Genomic DNA, 19,915 nt, shown 5'->3' on the forward strand with positions numbered 1-19,915 from the left:
CATGTCCTTTACCGCCTTATTTTCTATTTAATTTTTAGAGAATGGCTTCTGTGCTCACTACTTTCTTGACAGTTGCTCTCTCAAAATCTTGTTGCCAAATTCAGTGACACTTTTTTTTTTTTGGTGTTTTGGGTCATATTTAGCATTGATAACTTTTCATCGAGGTTCACTTTATCTTTAGCTTCTTCAGATTTATGCATTCCTGATTCTTTTCCAATCTCTGATTACCCACATAGCTCTTCTTCCCGAATCCTAAAATTCTAGCATTTCCTCAAGAGCCTCCCTGAATTCTTTGTCCTCTAAAATTCTAGCATTTCCTCAAGAGCCTCCTTGAATTCTTCTTTGTCCTCGTTGCTTTTTTTCTTTGGCTACTCATAGTTTCAATTTAAAGCTACAGTTAATAGGCTTTTAGGGGAGCCACTCCCCAATCTCTATTCTCAGTTACTTCATACATCCAGATTACAGGCCTGCATTTCCAGCTCTGCCAAATACCTCTGTGTGCCATTGGCATATCACATCATTACGTGCAAAAGAATATCAGCATTGTGTTTCTGTATTCCAAATTTATATTAATGGCATTAGTATCCTTCTAGTTACCCAAGCTTGAAATCTTAGGGGATCACTTTTTTACTTCTAGTTGTTGTTGGGATTTTGTTTGCCAATCTTCGCGCTTCCCCCTCCCCCCACCTCTCCATTATACCCATATATTCTCTTCTATATGCACCACCACACCATTCTTGCTGTCACCACTACTTTAGTTCTGCATTTTTATGTGTCTGGACTGGTTAATTCTGCCTTTTCCACTCTTCATACTTCTTTTTTTTTTTTTTAAACTTTTTTTTTAAAATATATTTTATTGATTTTTTACAGAAAGGAAGGGAGAGAGATAGAGAGTTAGAAACATCGATGAGAGAGAAACATCGACCAGCTGCCTCCTGCACATCTCCCACTGGAGATGTGCCCGCAACCCAGGTACATGCCCTTGACCGGAATCGAACCTGGGACCTTTCAGTCCGCAGGCCGACGCTCTATCCACTGAGCCAAACCGGTTTCGGCTCTTCATACTTCTTTATGTGATTTATCTTAAAGCACAAGTCTCATATGTTACTCCCATGTTAGTTTTTATTCTCTTTAACCTAAAATCAAGACTTTTAGAATAAAATCAAGGCTTTTAAGCCTAGCATTCAAGGCCTGATTCATGATAAGAGTCAGTATGGATGGGAAGAAAGGATGGAGAAGAATTAGGTTTAATATTTCTCTATAGAAGTGGGAGATAAAGCTGAGCTCTTGGTCAAAGAACTCCATGGTTTTGAGCTTAGATATCTAACAAACCATTGATACCCATCACATTTGAAAAGTACTGGCTCATAATATCTGTGTCCTTATAGCCTGTTTCTGTATTAATTGACATAGTCCTAATACTCTTATCGGGGTTTAGGGTCCTCCTCCTAGGCCTCGCCATCGTTTCTTTCTTTTTTTTTCTCGTCGTCATTTCTTATTCATGTACATACTCTGAATATTTTTCTCTACATTTTGATTATTTTCTGCTAGCCATAAGGAATTCAGAGGAATTTTTGCCAATCCAACAAACATTGTTTAAAATGCTAGTTTAGTTTGAATAACTCTTCATGATTTGTTAATTTGCTCAATTCTTTCCTAGGAAGGACCATTAAGACCTGTTCTTGAATATATTGATCTGGTCAGCAGTGATGATGAAGAACCTAGCACCTCTCATAGTGATGTAAGTACATTATATTTGATTTGTATTTCTTTACTTCAGTCATTTAATAGGCATTCTCTAAAGAGAGTTATCAGATCAATGACGGTTGTGTTTATTGCTTTAAAGCAGTGATGGCGAACCTATGACACGCGTGTCAGAGGTGACACGCGAACTCATTTTTTGGTTGATTTTTCTTTGTTAAATGGCATTTAAATATATAAAATAAATATCAAAAATATAAATCTTTGTTTTACTATGGTTGCAAATATCAAAAAATTTCGATATGTGACACGGCACCAGAGTTAAGTTAGGGTTTTTCAAAATGCTGACACGCTGAGCTCAAAAGGTTCGCCATCACTGCTTTAGAGGATGGCCCATTTCTGTTAGGATGGGCCATATAGGTAGTCTAAGGAGTTATTTGCCCAGAATATCTCCTACTTTTAGTTTTGTTTCTTCACTTTCAGTGAGGGTGTGAAAGGATGACATGACACAGGAAAGTTCTAAGCCTTGGTGATGATATCTGATAAAAGGGAAATGGAATAAAAACTGCAAGCTTTTTGGCTCCTTGTGTCCTTTTCCTTTCCTATTTCTCTTCAGTTGCCCTATAGAACTGGATCCTTTTCATCCAGAACCATGTAGACACAGAAAATTTGTTTTATCTTGGAAGAAAGAATATGTGAAGATCCTTTAGAAAATGACATGTAGGAAGGGTTATAGGTGATATATTACTTTAGACATCATATCTTTTAACCTCTTCTATCCCCCATATTTGGAGTTTTCTCTCTTACGTGTGATTTTTTTGGTTGTGGGTTTAACCCTTTAATACTTTCTTTACTTTGAGAACTGAAGCAGCTGAGCCCTTTGTAACACTCTTGTCCTACATTTGTTATAGCCCAAATTGCTACTAATGGGCTATTTTCTTGGTGGATTACAGAACTCCTTGGTCTTGTTCAAGGTGGCCAGAAGCTTCTGCTCTGTAATAAAAGAGGATTGAGACTTGGACTTGGAATGAAAATATCTAGGTTTTAGTCTCAGCTTTACTCCTTATTAATTCTATGATTTTGGATAAATTAAGTAGCTTTTTAACCTTAGTTTCTTTATCAAATAAAAATAGTACCTACCTCACAGGGTTGTTGTGAGGATGAAATGAGGTAACAAAAATATATTTGAGCTCTTTGAAAACTACAAACCATAAAGTAGGACTATGCAACTGGAAAGTTTTGTTATTCGTGGAGAGTGAATGGGAGAATTTTTAAAGGGGCTTAAAAGTGATTCTACAATGGAGGACTTTTTAAAAAAACTTTTTTTTTCCCCTCAGTGGGACTTATCCTGAGTGTTTTCTGCAGTTATTAGCTCCTTTTATTGACTTAAATATATTGTATAGGATTTTTTTTTTAATTGTTATCACCAATGATCTAACCACCTCTTATCCTTGCATGGGACCAAGCAGCAGGCTAGGATGGCACCACTTGAACTGGGCTTGTTTATATTCTCTCTTTTCAGGGACAGAGTCCCAGATTAATGCCAGTAGTTGGTATTGGGTCTTTGGGAAAGTGAAGCTTGTGGAATTGATTCTTGTGATCCCTTGCTGACCAATAGTGGATTGCATCATTCATTATTTTAATTATAGTAATTTTTAAAAATTGAATTCTACTTACTGGACATGCATCTCTGCACTTGAAAGTTAACATATTAAAAGCATTTTTTTTTCTTCCTTGGTTTTCTTGTTCATGTGGATAACCCAGAGAATGCCTGAGTCTAAGGTGCCATCCTCTGAGAATCATCGCCCAGAAATGTGCTCTAGCTGCAATGTTCCTCTTCCCATTGGAGACAGCAGCTCCTCTGGGAGTTGTACCAGCAGTCCACAGAGGATAGTTTCTCAACCTTCTTCTGTTGAGAACCCATTGGAGAACCAAAAAAATGATCAAAATAATTCAGATTTTAAGATCTCTGAGACAGATACACTTAAACCATCACAAAATTATCAGAATCTGCCTTCATCTCCACTTCTGGTCCCCCAAGAATCTTTGGCCTCTTCACAGGTCAAGGAGGATTTACCGCCAGAGTCTTCAGCTTCACAGCATGGACAGGATGCCATCCTCTATCTCCAGACACAAGTGGCTGAGATGTCCCGAGTGATACGTGATCTACAGTCCAGGAGTTGTTTCAGATTTCACCATTCTAGGCCAAGTGAGAACTCCTCAGTTCCTTGGGACATCACCTCCAAGGAAGAGAATTTATCCACAGCTGAAGAAGAAGCAGACTGCAAATCCCCCTCAGCTGATGACAAAGGACAGCCAGCTGATCCCAGTCAGACCAGTTTCACAGGTCTTTTGAAGAGAATGGAACAGAGAGGTGTTATAAAGAGAGTAACATTACAATCTGAAGCAGAGTCATGTGACGGGAAACCTGATTATGTGACTTCTAAAAAACGTCTGGTTCCTCCGCTGCATCCTCTTCTAAGAATTGCCACCACTGAGGTTTTTAAAGACCCTGCTGATTGCCATCCTTCTTCTTTCATGGGACACAGGGTATATCCTGTGGCCAAGGATACCTCTCCTTTTCAACCAAATCCTCCAGCTGAGGGTCCCATTGTAGAAGCATTAGAGCATAGCAAAAGAGGAAGCACAACATCTCTTCTAGATTCTACCTCAAAGGAAATGGAGGTCATGGGTTGTAGATTTTACCATGCTGCTTCCATTGCAGCCCGAGCTGCTAGCTACATGGCCTATATGACTCAATATCAGCGTAAACTCTGGGAAGACATGGAGGATCTGGTCCATGACCCAGAATTTGATCGTGGAAAAGCAAGATGTATAATATCTGATGGTATGGATGCAGGCCTTTGGCAGCTTTGTACTACTAGGGACATAATGGACTCTGTAGTCAGAGTTATGGCAATGGCAGTAGACTACAGAAGGCAAGCCTGGCTCCGACTTACATCTCTCACTAAGAAAACCCAGGAGAAGATCTCACACTTGCCCTTTGATGGCACTTCCCTCTTTGGACAAGATGTGAATGCTGTTGTTGCAGAAGAAAATAGTATAAAAGAAAATGACTATAAAGACCACAACAAATATTATAACCAACATCGATACTTTTATAGTCATGATCAGAAAGCACATTATCACAATAGAGGGTACTCCAAAGGGGATTGGTACAAATCCCGAAACCACCCCTATAGATATAGAAAAAAGGGAGAATCTCCAGAACGCCATGGGTACAAGAATTAATAGCCTGTTTGTTTAGCAGTATAGCCATCCAACATCCTAAGTATTTTACTTGCTCTTCCTGACTTAAACAGATCTACATGTAGGTGGTCACCTCAAAAACTGAATGCATGTATGGAATTGCTTCAGCTTACATTTAAATTCTAGACTGTTGGAATGAAGTATATAATAAAATCATGCTTATTGACCAAGTGAGCAGTGGAGACTTTTCATCTAAGTAGGGTTGGACAAAGATTTACCCATTATTTCTGATTCAAAGTAAGTACAGAGGAAGGTACTCAGGAATCAGAATCCTCTTGTGATCAAAGAAAAACATAAAGATTTGTTCCTCAGGAAAATCTTGCTGGTAAATTGAGGACCAGGAGATTTATGGCCTGGAAATAACCCACTAACCAGATCTCTGCTTAACACAGAGACAAATCCTTCATTTTTAGGTTATCAGTGCTTCCTTGTTTAGGCTTTGCTTGTCAGATCTTCATAAAATGACAAATCTCTATATCGGGATGAACTCACTGAGTGCATACAACTCAAGCTCTGTGAGACTTCAAAATCAACCATGAAGCTGTATATCAAGAACTGGAATTCAAGTCAAATTTTGCCAAATCTAGTTTGCTTCCAGTGGGATGACTAGATGTTACAGGTCTACAGTGGGCACCAGCTGGAAAAAGACTTTTCTACCCATAATGTCTTTAGAAATTTCACAGTTAACTATCTTCATCAAGACTGATTGCTATCATACCATTACCACTCCAAGTTACATTATGAGAGAATTCTTAGTTGTTGTCACTTACAAGCCTCTGACATATCAAACTCATTTCAATCACCAAGCTGTGAGACCCAGTAATGGTGTTCTCTCAGGATAATCTGGACCTTTCAACACGATGACCTTCTTAAACCCACCTTCTAAACAGTTAAAATTTTTGAGCTTGATAATTCATCACACTTTAAATACAAAACAAGATATGTATATTAGTGACCTGGAAATAAAGGATGTTACACCATCTAGGCATGCAAATCTGAACTCTAAAAAGAGCAAGAATTCTAAACATGCCTGACAATCCAGTTCTCTTACTGTAATAAAAGGAATGCCATCAATTGATGCTATTGAGAAATCCATAAGTTTTAGACTATAAATGTTGATGTAGTAAAGAGAACATCTCACACAGTTCGGTTTCTGGATATCTATTTAAATGATATATCCTTTAATAATTTCTTAAAAGTCTGAAATCAAGACTTCAGTGACATGGTCTTTGTTTATTGTTCCCTTAACCCAGTCAGACTTTTACCATGAGAGACGACCTTGGTTTAATTAATAGTTCTCCACTATCCTGGAACTAGCAGATACCTCAAATACATGTCTCACAGTATCTTTTCAATCTCAAGGGAGTGGCTGTACTGTATACCAGGCCTTAGATCCTTGTCTTCGCAGCATGACTTCAGAAATGGAGAAAATTGTCAAGTTTGAGGGGTCTGAATACATGATCCAGTATTACTTGCTTGGCAGCCAAAATAGTTTTTTTTAATTGACAGACTTATAACTTTGTAACTTGTTTGTCAAACATCAACATCTTTTTATCTGCTTGATCGAAATATTTTGGGTCTACTGTTAGTGGAATATAACGCTATTTTAGGATTCATGTGGTTTCAATTTCTTGCCATAGTTCTTGCATAATGGTAATTGACGGTTTTCCTGGAGCCCCACTTTTTAATAGCTTAATGGAATCTCATTCTTTCTCTCTATCATAACCATATTCAGCACCATATTTGTGCTATAGAGGTTGAAGAGGCAAAAAATCCCAACTTGAAAGAAGTTATTTACTTAGATACTTTAAGGGTACTGTATTAGTCCTATTTGTAGATTAAGTCTAAACTATAGTCTTGAGAGCATCATCTTGCAAGTTTGGTCATATCTACGGTTAATATTTACCTTTATATTTCTGAATTTCCACAAAGTTTTACTTTACTGCTTTAGATCCATGCCAATGCTATAGGAACTGTCTTTCAAATTGAACTTTAGAAGAGCATTAATTAACTGCCTATAAAGAATCAGGCCTTAGAAATCATACAAAGATTTTAATACATGATATGTACTACACCAGTAAAGTAGTCTTATGTGCCATCAACATGGGACTACAGTTTCTTCTGTGAAAGGACTAGTCACTGGAGAGAGAGAGAGAGAGAGAGAGAGAGAGAGAGAGACCTTGGAACTATTCTGTATGGCTGCACATAGGTGTTCCAAATTAGCTAAGGCTACTTCAGACTGCTCCACTTTTCCTTTCCTTCCTTGAATTAAATACTGGGCCACAAACTCGATGGTTTTTGAGGCACTCTTATTTTCCAGAAACCAAGCCAAACTAAATGATGCTTTAAGTATGATTTTTTGAAATTGCTTTGGCACTTCTGCTTAATATGCTCCTCCTTTGTAATTTTTTATTGTGGTTTAAAGAAGACAACCTAAAATTTACCACATGAACCATTTTTAAGTGTATAGTTCAGTAGTAGTGTTAGCTATATGTACATTGTTGTGTGTAGCTCCTCCTTTCTTAAATATTTCTAAAACAGCATTGCTATTCTCTTTCTCCTATGTTATGTTGCTCAATAATAAAGCTGAAAACATTGCTTTATCGCTCTCTAATTGCTATGTCCAAGCCTCTCCAGGGGATTTTCCTACAAGTAAAAAGGTATTTAGAAATTACTGAATTTCGATAATCAAGTAGGTAACTTCTGAAGGGATTTGACAATTGAGTGGAGATAGGGACAAAATGCTGTAGAGTGGGACAGTTTGTAGTTATAAATTAGTTTCTTGACTACAGAAGAAACATCCTTAACCTGTTAGATTTTTGTTATTTTAAAATCTTTCCCTGGCATACTTGAATGATGATGGTGTTATGAAACTAAAAATGAGGACTTGGTCTAGGGAGACAACCCCAGTAGCGTATGGAACTCAGATAAGTTTTCATATTGTGCCTGTGATGTGCAGAGCCTGTGACAAAATTCTCCATTAGGCTAACCTCTTACGTTTAAATACTTTAGGTTTTCTAGGAGGCCTTGGAATAATTGTAAGTTAATAATTTGGTATTCTCAAAAGGGATGTATCTAATGATCCTTTTTCTTCAAAATGTTATTTCTTGACTAGACATAAAATATATGTGGACACAATATGATTTCTTGTAGTTACTGTGTATGGAGAAATACTGTTTCCATTAATAGTTATATGAAGTGCCTTTTTAAATTTCACGCTTGTTTAAAAGTTAACATTTTGATGTCTTGCATATGTTGCTGGTGATAAGTGAATTTTGTACAGTGATTTTTAATCTTGTAGTTTATTCATTTGTACAATTAATTGCACTATCTAAATGTACTCTCCTTCTGAATGTTTTTTTTTATAGCACTGTTTATCCATTTCAGAAGGTTTTAGAGTATGTCCCTCCTTTATTTAAATAACTTCACAATAGTACATTTTAGTTAATAGTGATTGGCTCAGTTTTTTGGGCATTAAGGCAGCTTTGTTTTCTATCTGTAGATTGTAGGCTTTCTGATTGAATCATTTGTCTCCTATCTAGCCATGGTAGCACAACTTATATTTGACCTTAGGAAAAAGTAGTAAATTTGCCGACACTTTATCTTTCTATTTTTTTTAAGACTGTGTGACAGCTTCCTTATCACTGTAATTGCAATTTAAACTTTTTAAAATTGTGTGGCAGCTTCTTTATCAGTATAATTTTATTATTTACTTAGTCCTCAAAATTGCATTTGAGGGGAGCATAAACTCTTTCAGGCTACTTGGATACTATTTAGTATATCACATTAGTACTGTACTGAGTGATCTGATTAGTAATGTCCTTGAGGTCCCAATACATACAGGATAAATTCTCAATTACCAAATACAAGGAGGTTGGAATAGGCACAGTCTAGAATCCCTTCTAGTTATAAAATTGGATACAGAGTTGAATGACATGGATGAACAGCATTAAATGCTACATTCAGTATTCTTGAGGATGTAATTAATTGATAGGGATTCTAATGAAGGGTTGAAATTATGGATTAGATCTTTGTAGAAAGAGTTTTAAAGATTGCAATAATTGAAAACTTTTTTAAAAAAATGTGAGGCATATTTTGCCCGTGACTTGCACTATTTAGGTTCCCTCATCTTTTGAAATTTATAATTTTTTACCTAATGTTAACCACAAGTCCAATGGTCATATCTGTATGCATCAGCCAGATCCATTCTATATAGTTTTTCATTAGTGGATACACTTAACAAAAATATACAGGCGGAAGTTATCAGTAAACTGATGATCACTGCATTGAATGCAAATATTTTAGTTGTTTTTTTCAGATAGAACAAGTTTTGTAAGCCATTAAAATATCCTTAATGGAATTTTTCTTCCTGGGTGAATGATGAGAATATTGTTTTATTACATCTTTTTTCTCTTATTGATTAGTGGGATGATATTTTTGTACTGCTTTGTCTTTTCATTTGCTTGATTTTATATAATGAAAACTTTTTTATAGTATTGTTTGGTACCATTGAAGTATCTTATTACTGGAAATTATGTTTGCTTACAGTTGGCTATAACTGGAAGTAATCACAGTCCAACCATGACTTTTTGATGGTAGCATATCAGTTCATTCTTTGTATTGATATTTTCTTCTTTATGTAACACCTCTTTCTACAATGGTGTCTGATCTTCCTTTAATCTCTTTGATGTAGGTTATATTTTTCATTCTGCCCGTATAACTAGCCAGGATTTTGATGTGGCTTTATGTTTGTATATTTAAATACAATGCCTTCAGCATTATTGTAAGAGATTTTCTAGTTTTCTTTTATAATGTCTTTAAAAAAAACCAGTAGCGAGTCCAGTCTCTTAAACTATTCCCCATCTATTGAACCTTCATTGGTTTTTAATGCTTTCTTGTTTAATGGTAGTATTATTTTCTCATTTCTATATATTCTTCACACAAATGTATTATTACATATAGTTTGTGGTCAATTGCAACTTTTCTCTGTATAAAGATTTTAGGACCTTCACCATGAATTTATAGTACAGTTCTGAGATGTGTACTGTATCTTAAAGTTAGCCAGTTTTCTCTAGGTCTTAAGGGCTTTACTGGTTTTGTTGAGGTAACTGTCCATTTCAAATGGTCTATTAGACTTTCTGATGCCTTGTTAAGAATTCAACAAGAGTTCTCAGGTTGTCTGTACTTTTAGGACTTTGGAGCTCTCTCAAGTTATATTGAGTTTTCATATATTCCTTGGTAGAGGTGAAGTAAATGCTTTATATCTGGTAATAATTTTAAAATTTTTCCTCTGACCTTAAATATTTCAAGGGTTATTGTATGAGTTTTGTTAGTTGTCCCTTTATAAGACTAACTTTGAGATGCTATTTTTCCCCCAGGAGCTATCATATGCTTTCTGTTGTTGTTTTTCCCCCCTGGCCCATAAGAGTGGTTCTATCACAGCATTCAATTTTAAGGGCTACAATTAGACCTCTTGTTAACTCCTATTTTTATTTATGATGACTATGTTTCACAATACTTTCATTTATAATGTAGTAATGTGTTAAAATAACTAGTTGGTTTGTGGTCAACTTTATCTGTACTTATTTTAATTAGTGAAGCAACAATGATGTAAACGACGGGGGCAAAACATTTTTTGTCACCAGTTTTAAATTTTCAGTTCTATTTTTAAAACATTTATTTACATTAAGCTTCCTGCTGTTAGGTGTGCAGCCCATTCCTTTCTGTCTTGGGTAGAATATAGTTAATTTGTAATTAGTCTCATTTAGAATCTGAGCACAGAGTTGCATGCATGTTGTTCTTTGTTTAATAGCTTGAAACAGCACCTATTTTCTTTTACTTTTGGCAAAAATATATTTTGACAGATCTTGGAAGCACCTTGATAGCCTTGAGTCTAATTGTCATCTGCCTGAGAAGGAAGTAGAGGAGAGAAACTTCATTTATAGAACTTATATTTACTAGGCTGCTAATTACAAGGCACTCGAGGTAGACATTCACCCTTATTTTGTAGATGAGGAAATGAAATTTACCAATAAGCCACTTGCTCAAGCAGTGGAACTGAGCTTTGAATACAGATTCTATTCCTTCATAGCTCAAGTCAACATTGTACTAGGCTGCCTCCCTATGTTTTTCAAGGTTCCACTTAAATCTTACCTCTCTGATTAGCTAATTTGAGATATACTAATCTTTGTCTTCCATGATATACACTAATCTTTGATATATACTAGTATTTGTATTTGTCTGTACTCTCGTCCCTTAGTATTTGATGCCTTATATTAACTAATTCCTGGTTATTTCGCTTGTCAGATAAAAAAACCCGAACATCTTAGTTCTTCCATTGAAGTTTTACTGTACTAGACTAAGATTATTCTTGATGCATAGTCATTGGCTTCTCTTTCATATGTTGCTTATTTGCATCCTATTTATTTTCAGCACTGATTGTTTAAGTCAGTGGTGGGGAAAGTCTGGCCCTCAGGCCACATAAGGCTGTGAAATCATTTGGTCTGGCTCTGCCAAGGCATTAGAGGTGAATTAATTAAATGTTTGACCAAATAAAGCAGACTAATTTTTAAGTTGATAATTTTGTAGGGCCTGAGACTGATGATATAAATATCCAACTGGCCCATGGCAGAAAAAAGGTTCCCCACCCCTGGTTTAAGTAATGGTTCTTACTGCTTTTTTTTTTTTCTTTGTTCTATCTTTTTTGTTACACCCATTTTGTTTGAGATATACACTTAAACATTTTTTTTACTGGTAACTTGAGGGTATTGGCTTAATGGAAGGAAGGTAGAATGATGCGAAGCACATGGTATTTGAATTCCAAACACCTTGACCTGAGTATTAGCAAGTCACTTATTTTCTGAGCCTCTGTTTTTTCTACTTTCAAATGAGGTAATGCCTAGAAATACTTTGAAAACTCGAAAACCCAATATAGATTTTCTTCAGTAGTTCTGCTATTTCTGTTCATATTGGTAGATTTCTTGTTACTGTGGGATGGTATTGAATATAAATACAGATACATTTTAAGATGTATTTAATAGCATGTAATAGTTTTGTGTCATCAGATCATGTTCTTCTTGTTTTCAGTTTTTTTAAGGCTGAATTAGACTATATTGCAAGCCCAGCAATGGACTCTCATTGAAAGACATTTAAATAAAATAGTCTCTTTTCTCAAGAGCAAGCTAAGAAATGTTCATAATAAACAATAAAAAAATTAAAGAGAATGTAGAATGAAGAGCTAGGATATGTAGGTATGTGTATACAATTTTTGATGGATGGTATTTTGTCATTTTGTGTCAGTGTTGAAAACAATAATCTTTTTATTTGTCAAACATCTCTCAATAATTGCCATGTGCAGGCAGGTACTGAGGAATGTGTGGGGATGCTGGGTGTTAACACATTGTGGACCAGTAGTTTTATTGCTAGCTTTACCCAGTGCCCAGATAAGTTTCTCTTGAATGAGTACAAAAAACGTTTTACATAAATGTTAAAGGCACGCTTTAAAATTAAATACCCATTGCATTTTGAAGTTATTTATTACATGTGCTTACAAGCTAATATCTTTTTAAAGTATGATTGGCCACAAGCCTTAGAACAGAAAACACGAGAATTCTCGTGATCTGTCCGCAATGTGTTGAGATGTTATATTAAGAGAAAGGAATACCAGTACAGTGTAATTATCCTGTTTAGAGGAATGCCTGTGATGAAGTTGGGACAAAAGATAGATTCATCTGGAGGGTCAAGGAAGCTTTTCTTACCAAATTCTTGAGCTGAAGTTTGGAACATGATCAGAAAAGGGTGTTGGACTAGTGGAGAATAGGAGCAAGGCAATTGGGTGAAGGAATCAGTGTGTGCAGGGCATGGGAACATTGTTTTTCTGGTTTCAGAATTGTAAGAAACGGCCCTTAAGAGGCTAGAATTGGAGGAGATTAAGTTGAAGGAAGAGGATACATTACCCATGAAATCATTGGTTCCTATCTATTCAGAGTGTACTGTTTGTATGTAGCCTTTACTTGTAGAAAGTAAAGTCTGTCTATAGGTTGGTTTGTACTGTAGTCCACTGTAGAAATCTAGAGCAAATATTTTTCTTCCTGAGCTGAGCCAAAGGAGAGCTCTCAATCAGTGTACCTCTAGCCCTAGGGACAGCTCAAGCATTGAAATAGAACTGAGATAGTGGTTGAGAATAACTTTGAAGATGAACAGGATAATGTCCCTGAAGTGGAATGTGACATCCCATTATGGGTGTATAGTTGCATACTTTAGGATTGTCTATTGGCAGTGTATCCTCAGAGTAGCTAAATGTGGGTAATTTCCCTGTGTGTTGGCTTACAGATCATTTGTGGGTGGACTTGGGGAAAATGAAGATATTTCTAAAAAAGTTGCTTCATTGTAGTTATGAGGTGTTGTATTGAAGGAAGGGCCTGTGAACTTCGTGCAAGTGGTATCTCCAGCAGCACCCAAAGCACATTTTGCCAACTTTCTGTTTGTTTTTTTTCTCTGGTTTGATTTTCTTGCTGCTGTTGTCACTTTCACCTTTTCTCTCTGCATAATTCATCCTTTTTTTTTTTTTTTTCCTGTGCCAGAGGTAAGCAGTGGCACTCAGGATTAAAATGATGTAACTCTCCTTTGCTTTGCTTTGCTTTATATTCAGAGATATTTTTTAATTCCTTTAAGTTCCAAAGTTACATTTATTTATTTATTTTTGCCCTATACTGAAGGAGAATCAAAGTCATCCTTCCTAGAAGGGATTTTTATACATATAGATATTGGCAGTTTACCCAAAAGACAATACAGGAAGAACCTTATTTAACAGGCTCAATGGTACTAGCCTTCTTAACTTACTAAATTACAGAATGGGGTATAGTTGTATGTATGTTTTAAAATTTGTTCATATAAAGTAGATGAAAAAAAATGAAGTAGATGTTCTGTGTACTTTGTATTTGTAAACAATAACCATTTGGAGAAGGAAGGAGATTGCTTTGTACAAAAGGCTTGTTTCCTGGGTCCAAAGCTTTGCTGCTGGAGATGGTAAATAAATATTGTACTGCTTTGCTGTGTTTATTTCTTCTGCTTTATCTGTATTTGAATATAAAATTCTTGAGGAAAATTGTTGCTTTTCAAAGTGTTTTTTGGGATGTGACTTGAGTTATGAGTTGGGCAGAAGAAACTTCTGGTAAACAGCACTTCTAGGGGTGCAAACTTCAGACCGAACTATGGACCAAAGCTTTAGGATGGGCAGTTTGACTTTGTATGAAGTAATGCAGTTTCAGAAATTCTTTTCAAGTGCACTAGTCAGATGTATAATACAATTTGCAAAGTTAATTTATGCTACTTTTGCAGTTGGTTGCTCCTTTGAGCTTTTTTAAAATTGGGATCCCTTACATAGAAGATAAAGATGTAGGTGATCCTCCAATTGGTGCTCCTCTGACTAATCAGTGCCAGCTGACACTCAGATATCCTATATAATAAAAGGCTAATATGCAAATCCACCAAACTGTGGAAGGACTGGTCCCTATGATGTGCACTGACCACCAGGGGGCAGATGCTCAATGCAGGAGCTGCCCCCTGGTGGTCAGTGTGCTCCCACAGAGGAGCGTCGCTCAGCCAGAAGCCAGGCTCACAGCTGGAGACTGTAGCAGTGGTGGCGGGAGTCTCTCCCACCTCCGTGGCAGCACTAAGGATGTCTGACTGACGGCTTAGGCCCATTCCCTGCTAAGCCATCTGTCAGTCGGACATCTCCTGAGGGCTCCCGTTCTGTGAGAGGGTGCAGGCCAGGCCGAGGGAACCCCCAGAGTGCACAATTTTTGTGCACTGGGCCTCTAGTAACAATGTAAATAAACCTCTGCCTTGTATTGTTTTATCTATATTCCCTCTCCCTTTCTTCACCACCCTCCTTCCTCCTACAACTTTCATCTTTTTTTATTCCTGGTTTTTTTTAGTAGCCAAAAAGTGCTTTGGTGAGTCAGAGAACTGGGTTGTTGCATCACTTCTCTGGATAATAATTATTTTTACAGAGTGTTTTCTCATAGGGTATATCACCTGGTGTGGGACATAGAGCAGAATTATTCTATTTCACAGTGGTCCAGTAACTATATTCACATTTTTCATTAAAAAATGCTTAATTTTTATCATTTTTGTTAGTTACTCAAGAACTAAAGTATTTTTTAGAGATTAGTAATAATGATTTTAAAATATAAATCATTTGTCTATCATTAAAGAGCCACAAAATGATCTGTGCCCTAGCCAGTTTGGCTCAGTAGGTAGAGCATCAGCCTGTGGACTGAAGGGTCCCGGGTTCGATTAGGGTCAAGGGCACATGCCCGGGTTGCGGGCTCAATTCCAGCAGGGGGTGTGCTGGAGGAAGCTAATCAGTGATTCTCTCTCATCTTGATGTTTGTATCTCCCTTTCTCTTCCTCTCTAAAATCAATAAAAATGATCCACTGCCACAAGCTGTTATAAAATGATAATTTCTCCTGTGCAAGACCCACTTTTCAGTACTGAGTTTCTAGAGATTGCTTTACAAAAGAAGAATTGCTACTTATATCCTCTATTTTCTTTGATTTGATCTTGGCAAATATTTTTAGAAAACCGATTTATCTAGTTAGGGCAATAACAAGTAACTTAGAGGCTCCACTTTTGGGTGAGCTGATGAGTGGAAAGTAAAGTGAAAGATCTGCCTGTATTTAATTTGAGAAAATTTGGATGCAGAAATTCTTACCAAAATATTACCAAACTAAATTCTACAGTAGATATGTCCAAGTATCATACAACATAATCAAGTGGGATTTATTCCGGGGATGTAAGGATGGGTCAACATTTGCAAATAAATCCACATGAACACCACATTGACAAAATGAAGGATAAAAATTATATAGATACAGAAAAAGCTTTTGACAAAATTCATACATTGATGGTAAAAACCCTAAACGAAATGGGTATAGAGGGAATGTACCTCGGCATAATTAAGGCCATATATGACAACCCCCCAGGTAACATAATTAACAGTGAAGAGTTGAAAGCTTTTCCTCTGAGATTAGGAACAAGACAAGGATGCCACTCTGCCACTTTTATTCAACACTAGAGGCCTGATGCACAAAATTCGTGTAAGGAGCTCGGCCCTCGCAGCCCCTCGAATTCCCGGCTTCATCTGGAAGGTCATCTGGATGGTCGTCCTGCTGTTCAATCTAATTAGCATATTAGCTCTTTATTATAGTATAGGAATTAGAGCAGCAAAGAAAAGGCATCCAACTGGAGATCAGAAAGGAAGAAGTAAAACTCACAATTTGCTGATGATACACTATATAGATGGTTCCTGATTTAAGATGGTTTGACTTTAGGATGGTGTGAAAGTGATACACATTCAGTAAAAACTGGCTGGGCTAAGCTATGTTTGGTAGGTTAAGTGTATTAGATGCATTTTTTACTTACAGTCTTATCAACTTAAGATGAGTTTGTTGGGACATAACCCCATTATAAGTCAGGGAACATCTATATGGTGAAAACCCTAAAGACTCCAGCAAAAAAACAGGACTAATAAATGAATTCATTAAAGTTGCAGGATAAAAAGTTAATATACAGAAGTTTTATACACTAATGACGAACTATCAGAAGGAGAAATTAAGAAAATTCCATTTATAATTGCATCAAAAAGAATAAAATACCTAGGTATATATTTAACCAGGGACATGAAAGACCTCTACACTGAAAAGTATAAGACATTGGTGAAAGAAATTAAAGAAGGCACAAATAAATGAACATATAATTTTGTGCACATGTTTGGGAAGAATTAATATTATTAAAATGTCCATAGTATCCAGTGCATACACATATTCAATGCAATTCTTATCAAAATTCAAACAGCATTTTTCACAGAGCTAGAATAAGTCTAAAATTTATATGGAACCACAAAATACCTTGAATAGCCAAAGTAATCTTGAAAAAGAACAGAGCACACTTTTTTATTTCAAACTATATTACAAAGCTATAATAATCAAAACAGTATGGTTTTGGCATAAAAACTGATACATAGATTAATGGAACCAAAGAGCCCAGAAATAAACCCACATATATATGGTCAATTAATTTAGGACAAAAAATCTCTTCAATAAGTGGTAGTAGGAAAACTGGACAGCAACATGCAAAAGAAATTAAACTAGACGACTATCTTACACCATGCACAAAAATTAACTCAAAATGTTTGATTACAAACTTGAATGTAAGACCTGAAACCATAAAACTAGAAAGAAACAGGCCCCTTGACATCAGTCTTGTCATTTACTTTCTGATCTGACTCCAAAAGCAAAAATAAACAAGTGGGACTATATCAAACTAAAAATTTGCACAGCAAAGGAAACCATCAAAATGAAAAGGCAGTCTACTGAATTGGAGAAGATATTTGCAAATTATATATTCAATAAGGGGTTAATATCCAAATGTATAAATAACTTAGCAAAAAAACCCCCAATTCAATTAAAAAGATATGAACAGTTTTCAAAGGCGGCTTACAGATGGACAACAGCCACATTGAAAAATGTTCAACATCACTAATTATCAGGGAAATGCAAATCACAACCACAATGAGCTATTACCTCATTTCTGTTAGAATGGTGGCCATTATTAAAATGACAAGAAATAAGTGTTAAAGTAGATGGAGAGAAAGGGGAACACTCATACACTGTGGGAATGTAAATCGATGCAACCACTATGGAAAACAATATGGAGGTTTCTCAAAAAATTAAAAATAGCACTACCATATGACCTAGCTATTCTACTTCTGAGAATTTGAGAAAAGTAAATCCCCAAAAATACTAATTAAAACTGGTATATGCACCCATATGTTCATTGCTGCATTGTTTATAGTAGCCAAGGTATAGAAACAACTTGAGTGTCTGTTGATGGATGATTAAGAAAATGTGATACACACACACACACACAATGAAATAATACTCAGTGAAGTAAGTTAGACAAATACTGTCTGATTTCACTTGTATGTGCAATCTTTAAAAAATGAAAACAGCCCTAACCGGTTAGGCTCAGTGGATAGAGCGTCAGCCTGTGGACTGAAAGGTCCCAGGTTCGATTCCGGCCAAGGGTGATAAACCTTAGTTGCGGGCACATCCCCGGTGGGAGGTGTGCAAGAGGCAACTGATCGATGTTTCTCTCCCATCGATGTTTCTAACTCTCTATCCCTCTCCCTTCCTCTCTGTAAAAAATCAATAAAATATATTTTTTTAAAAAAAATGAAAACAAAACTTATAGATACAGAGAACAGGTTGGTGGTTATCAGAGGGGAAGGGTTGGGGGTTGGAGGATGGATAAAATGAGTGAAGAGACTTCAATTGTATGGTGACAGTTGTTTACAAGACTTATTTTGGTGATTACTTTGTAGTGTATACAAAGATCAAATTATACCGTATACTTGTAACTAATATAGTGTTATATACCAAGTTTACCTCAAAAATTAGTATAAAAATAAGAAAATATTTGAGAAAATTATTCAAGAGTCCTTTGAAAAGTTTTATAAAACAGTTTGTAGCAGTTTTTTCAGCATTCAATACCAGTTTGTAATACCAAAGTGGGGTTGACAAGCATTTGGCACTTAGTTTTCTATTCTATAATACATTTCAGGATTGAGAGTGAATATTTAATGAAATAGGCATTCGCAGATGAATATTAAAAGGAAGCCAACTCATAAAGTCATTTCAGTATGCATTAATGAAGACTAGACAGATGAACAGAAATTCGGGTTCTAATAAAATTTCTTTGTGACTTAATTAGCTTCCTTTTGAATAAATCTATTAAACATTGAGGAATTATATTTGTGATAGGAAAAGCTAATGATTTTACTTTCTATATTTAAAATCCAAACCAGAAAAGCAGTAGGTCAGGTCTAAGTTGAATAATACTTTTAAGTTTTAACTTTTAATTTGACTATATGTACTTTTAATATTTTAAATACATTTTAAAATACAAATCAGTACATGTGCTTTGGATTTTTTAAAAGCATATATGTAATTAAAGGAAAATACACACTTATAAGTATGTTTTAGTAATGCTTTTTGCTTTTAAGTAGTAATGGTGTTTGACATCAGAACTGTGTAAAAATATTTACTCAGTAGCCATTAAGCCTGTTGAACTGAAAATGACTTACCCTAATTCTTGCTTAATATCTATTTGTTAGGTTTGGAAAGTAATGTAACCTACTTATTACATTATTAGAGACAAAAATCTAGAGGAAAAAAATATAATTTACTACTAGATTATGTTCCTTCTAAATACAAAATTTTCATCTGTCTTTATGAAGAGTATATGTTAAATGTAGTTTTATAAGGCATAAATTAGTGATTTAAACCAAATCCATTACATTTTCAAACAAGAGATTGGGATTCTCAACAGTTTTTGTCCTTATACAGTCTTGTTCATTGATAAGTGAAATTTTGTTAATTTTATTACATATGCTGATTGTAGAAATATTAGAAAGTAGAATTTAAAAAAGAAAACTCTCCAGACAAAAATAACTATTAACATTTTTATTTATACCTGCTAGATTTTACTTACATATTTTTAAAGGAATCATTTTTACTTTTTTTAAAAAATAGATTTTTATTGATTTCAGAGAGAGGAAGGGAGGGAGATAGAAACATTAATGATGAGAGAAAATCATTGATCAGCTGCCCCCTGCACATCCCCTACTGGGGATCGAGCCGGAAACCTGTGCATGTGCCCTGACCAGGGGTTGAACCATAACCTCCTGGTTAGAGGGTCGACACTCAGCCACTGAGCCACACTAGCTGGGCTCTAATAGAAAACTTTTTAAATTAAGATTTTATTTATTTAAAAAATTTTAGGTTCACAGCAAAATTCAGATGAAGGTACAGGAATTTCCCATATACTGCCTGTTCCCAGACATGCATAGCTTCCCCTGTTATCAACATCCCCCAATAT

General features: G+C 35.7%; 1 protein-coding gene across 1 annotated transcript in view; it reads left to right on the forward strand.

The window, feature by feature from the left end:
- The window catches only part of ZNF451 (zinc finger protein 451), a 103,978-nt gene that overhangs the window by 27,634 nt on the left and 56,429 nt on the right, over positions 1-19,915 (forward strand). The window contains exon 6 of the mRNA XM_005863324.2: positions 1,661-1,741. Within this exon, the coding sequence (XP_005863386.1) occupies positions 1,661-1,741 (81 nt within the window). The remainder of the gene's footprint in view (positions 1-1,660; positions 1,742-19,915) is intronic.

Source organism: Myotis brandtii, unplaced genomic scaffold, assembly GCF_000412655.1.
Source record: "Myotis brandtii unplaced genomic scaffold, ASM41265v1 scaffold176, whole genome shotgun sequence".
Lineage (NCBI taxonomy): Eukaryota > Metazoa > Chordata > Mammalia > Chiroptera > Vespertilionidae > Myotis > Myotis brandtii.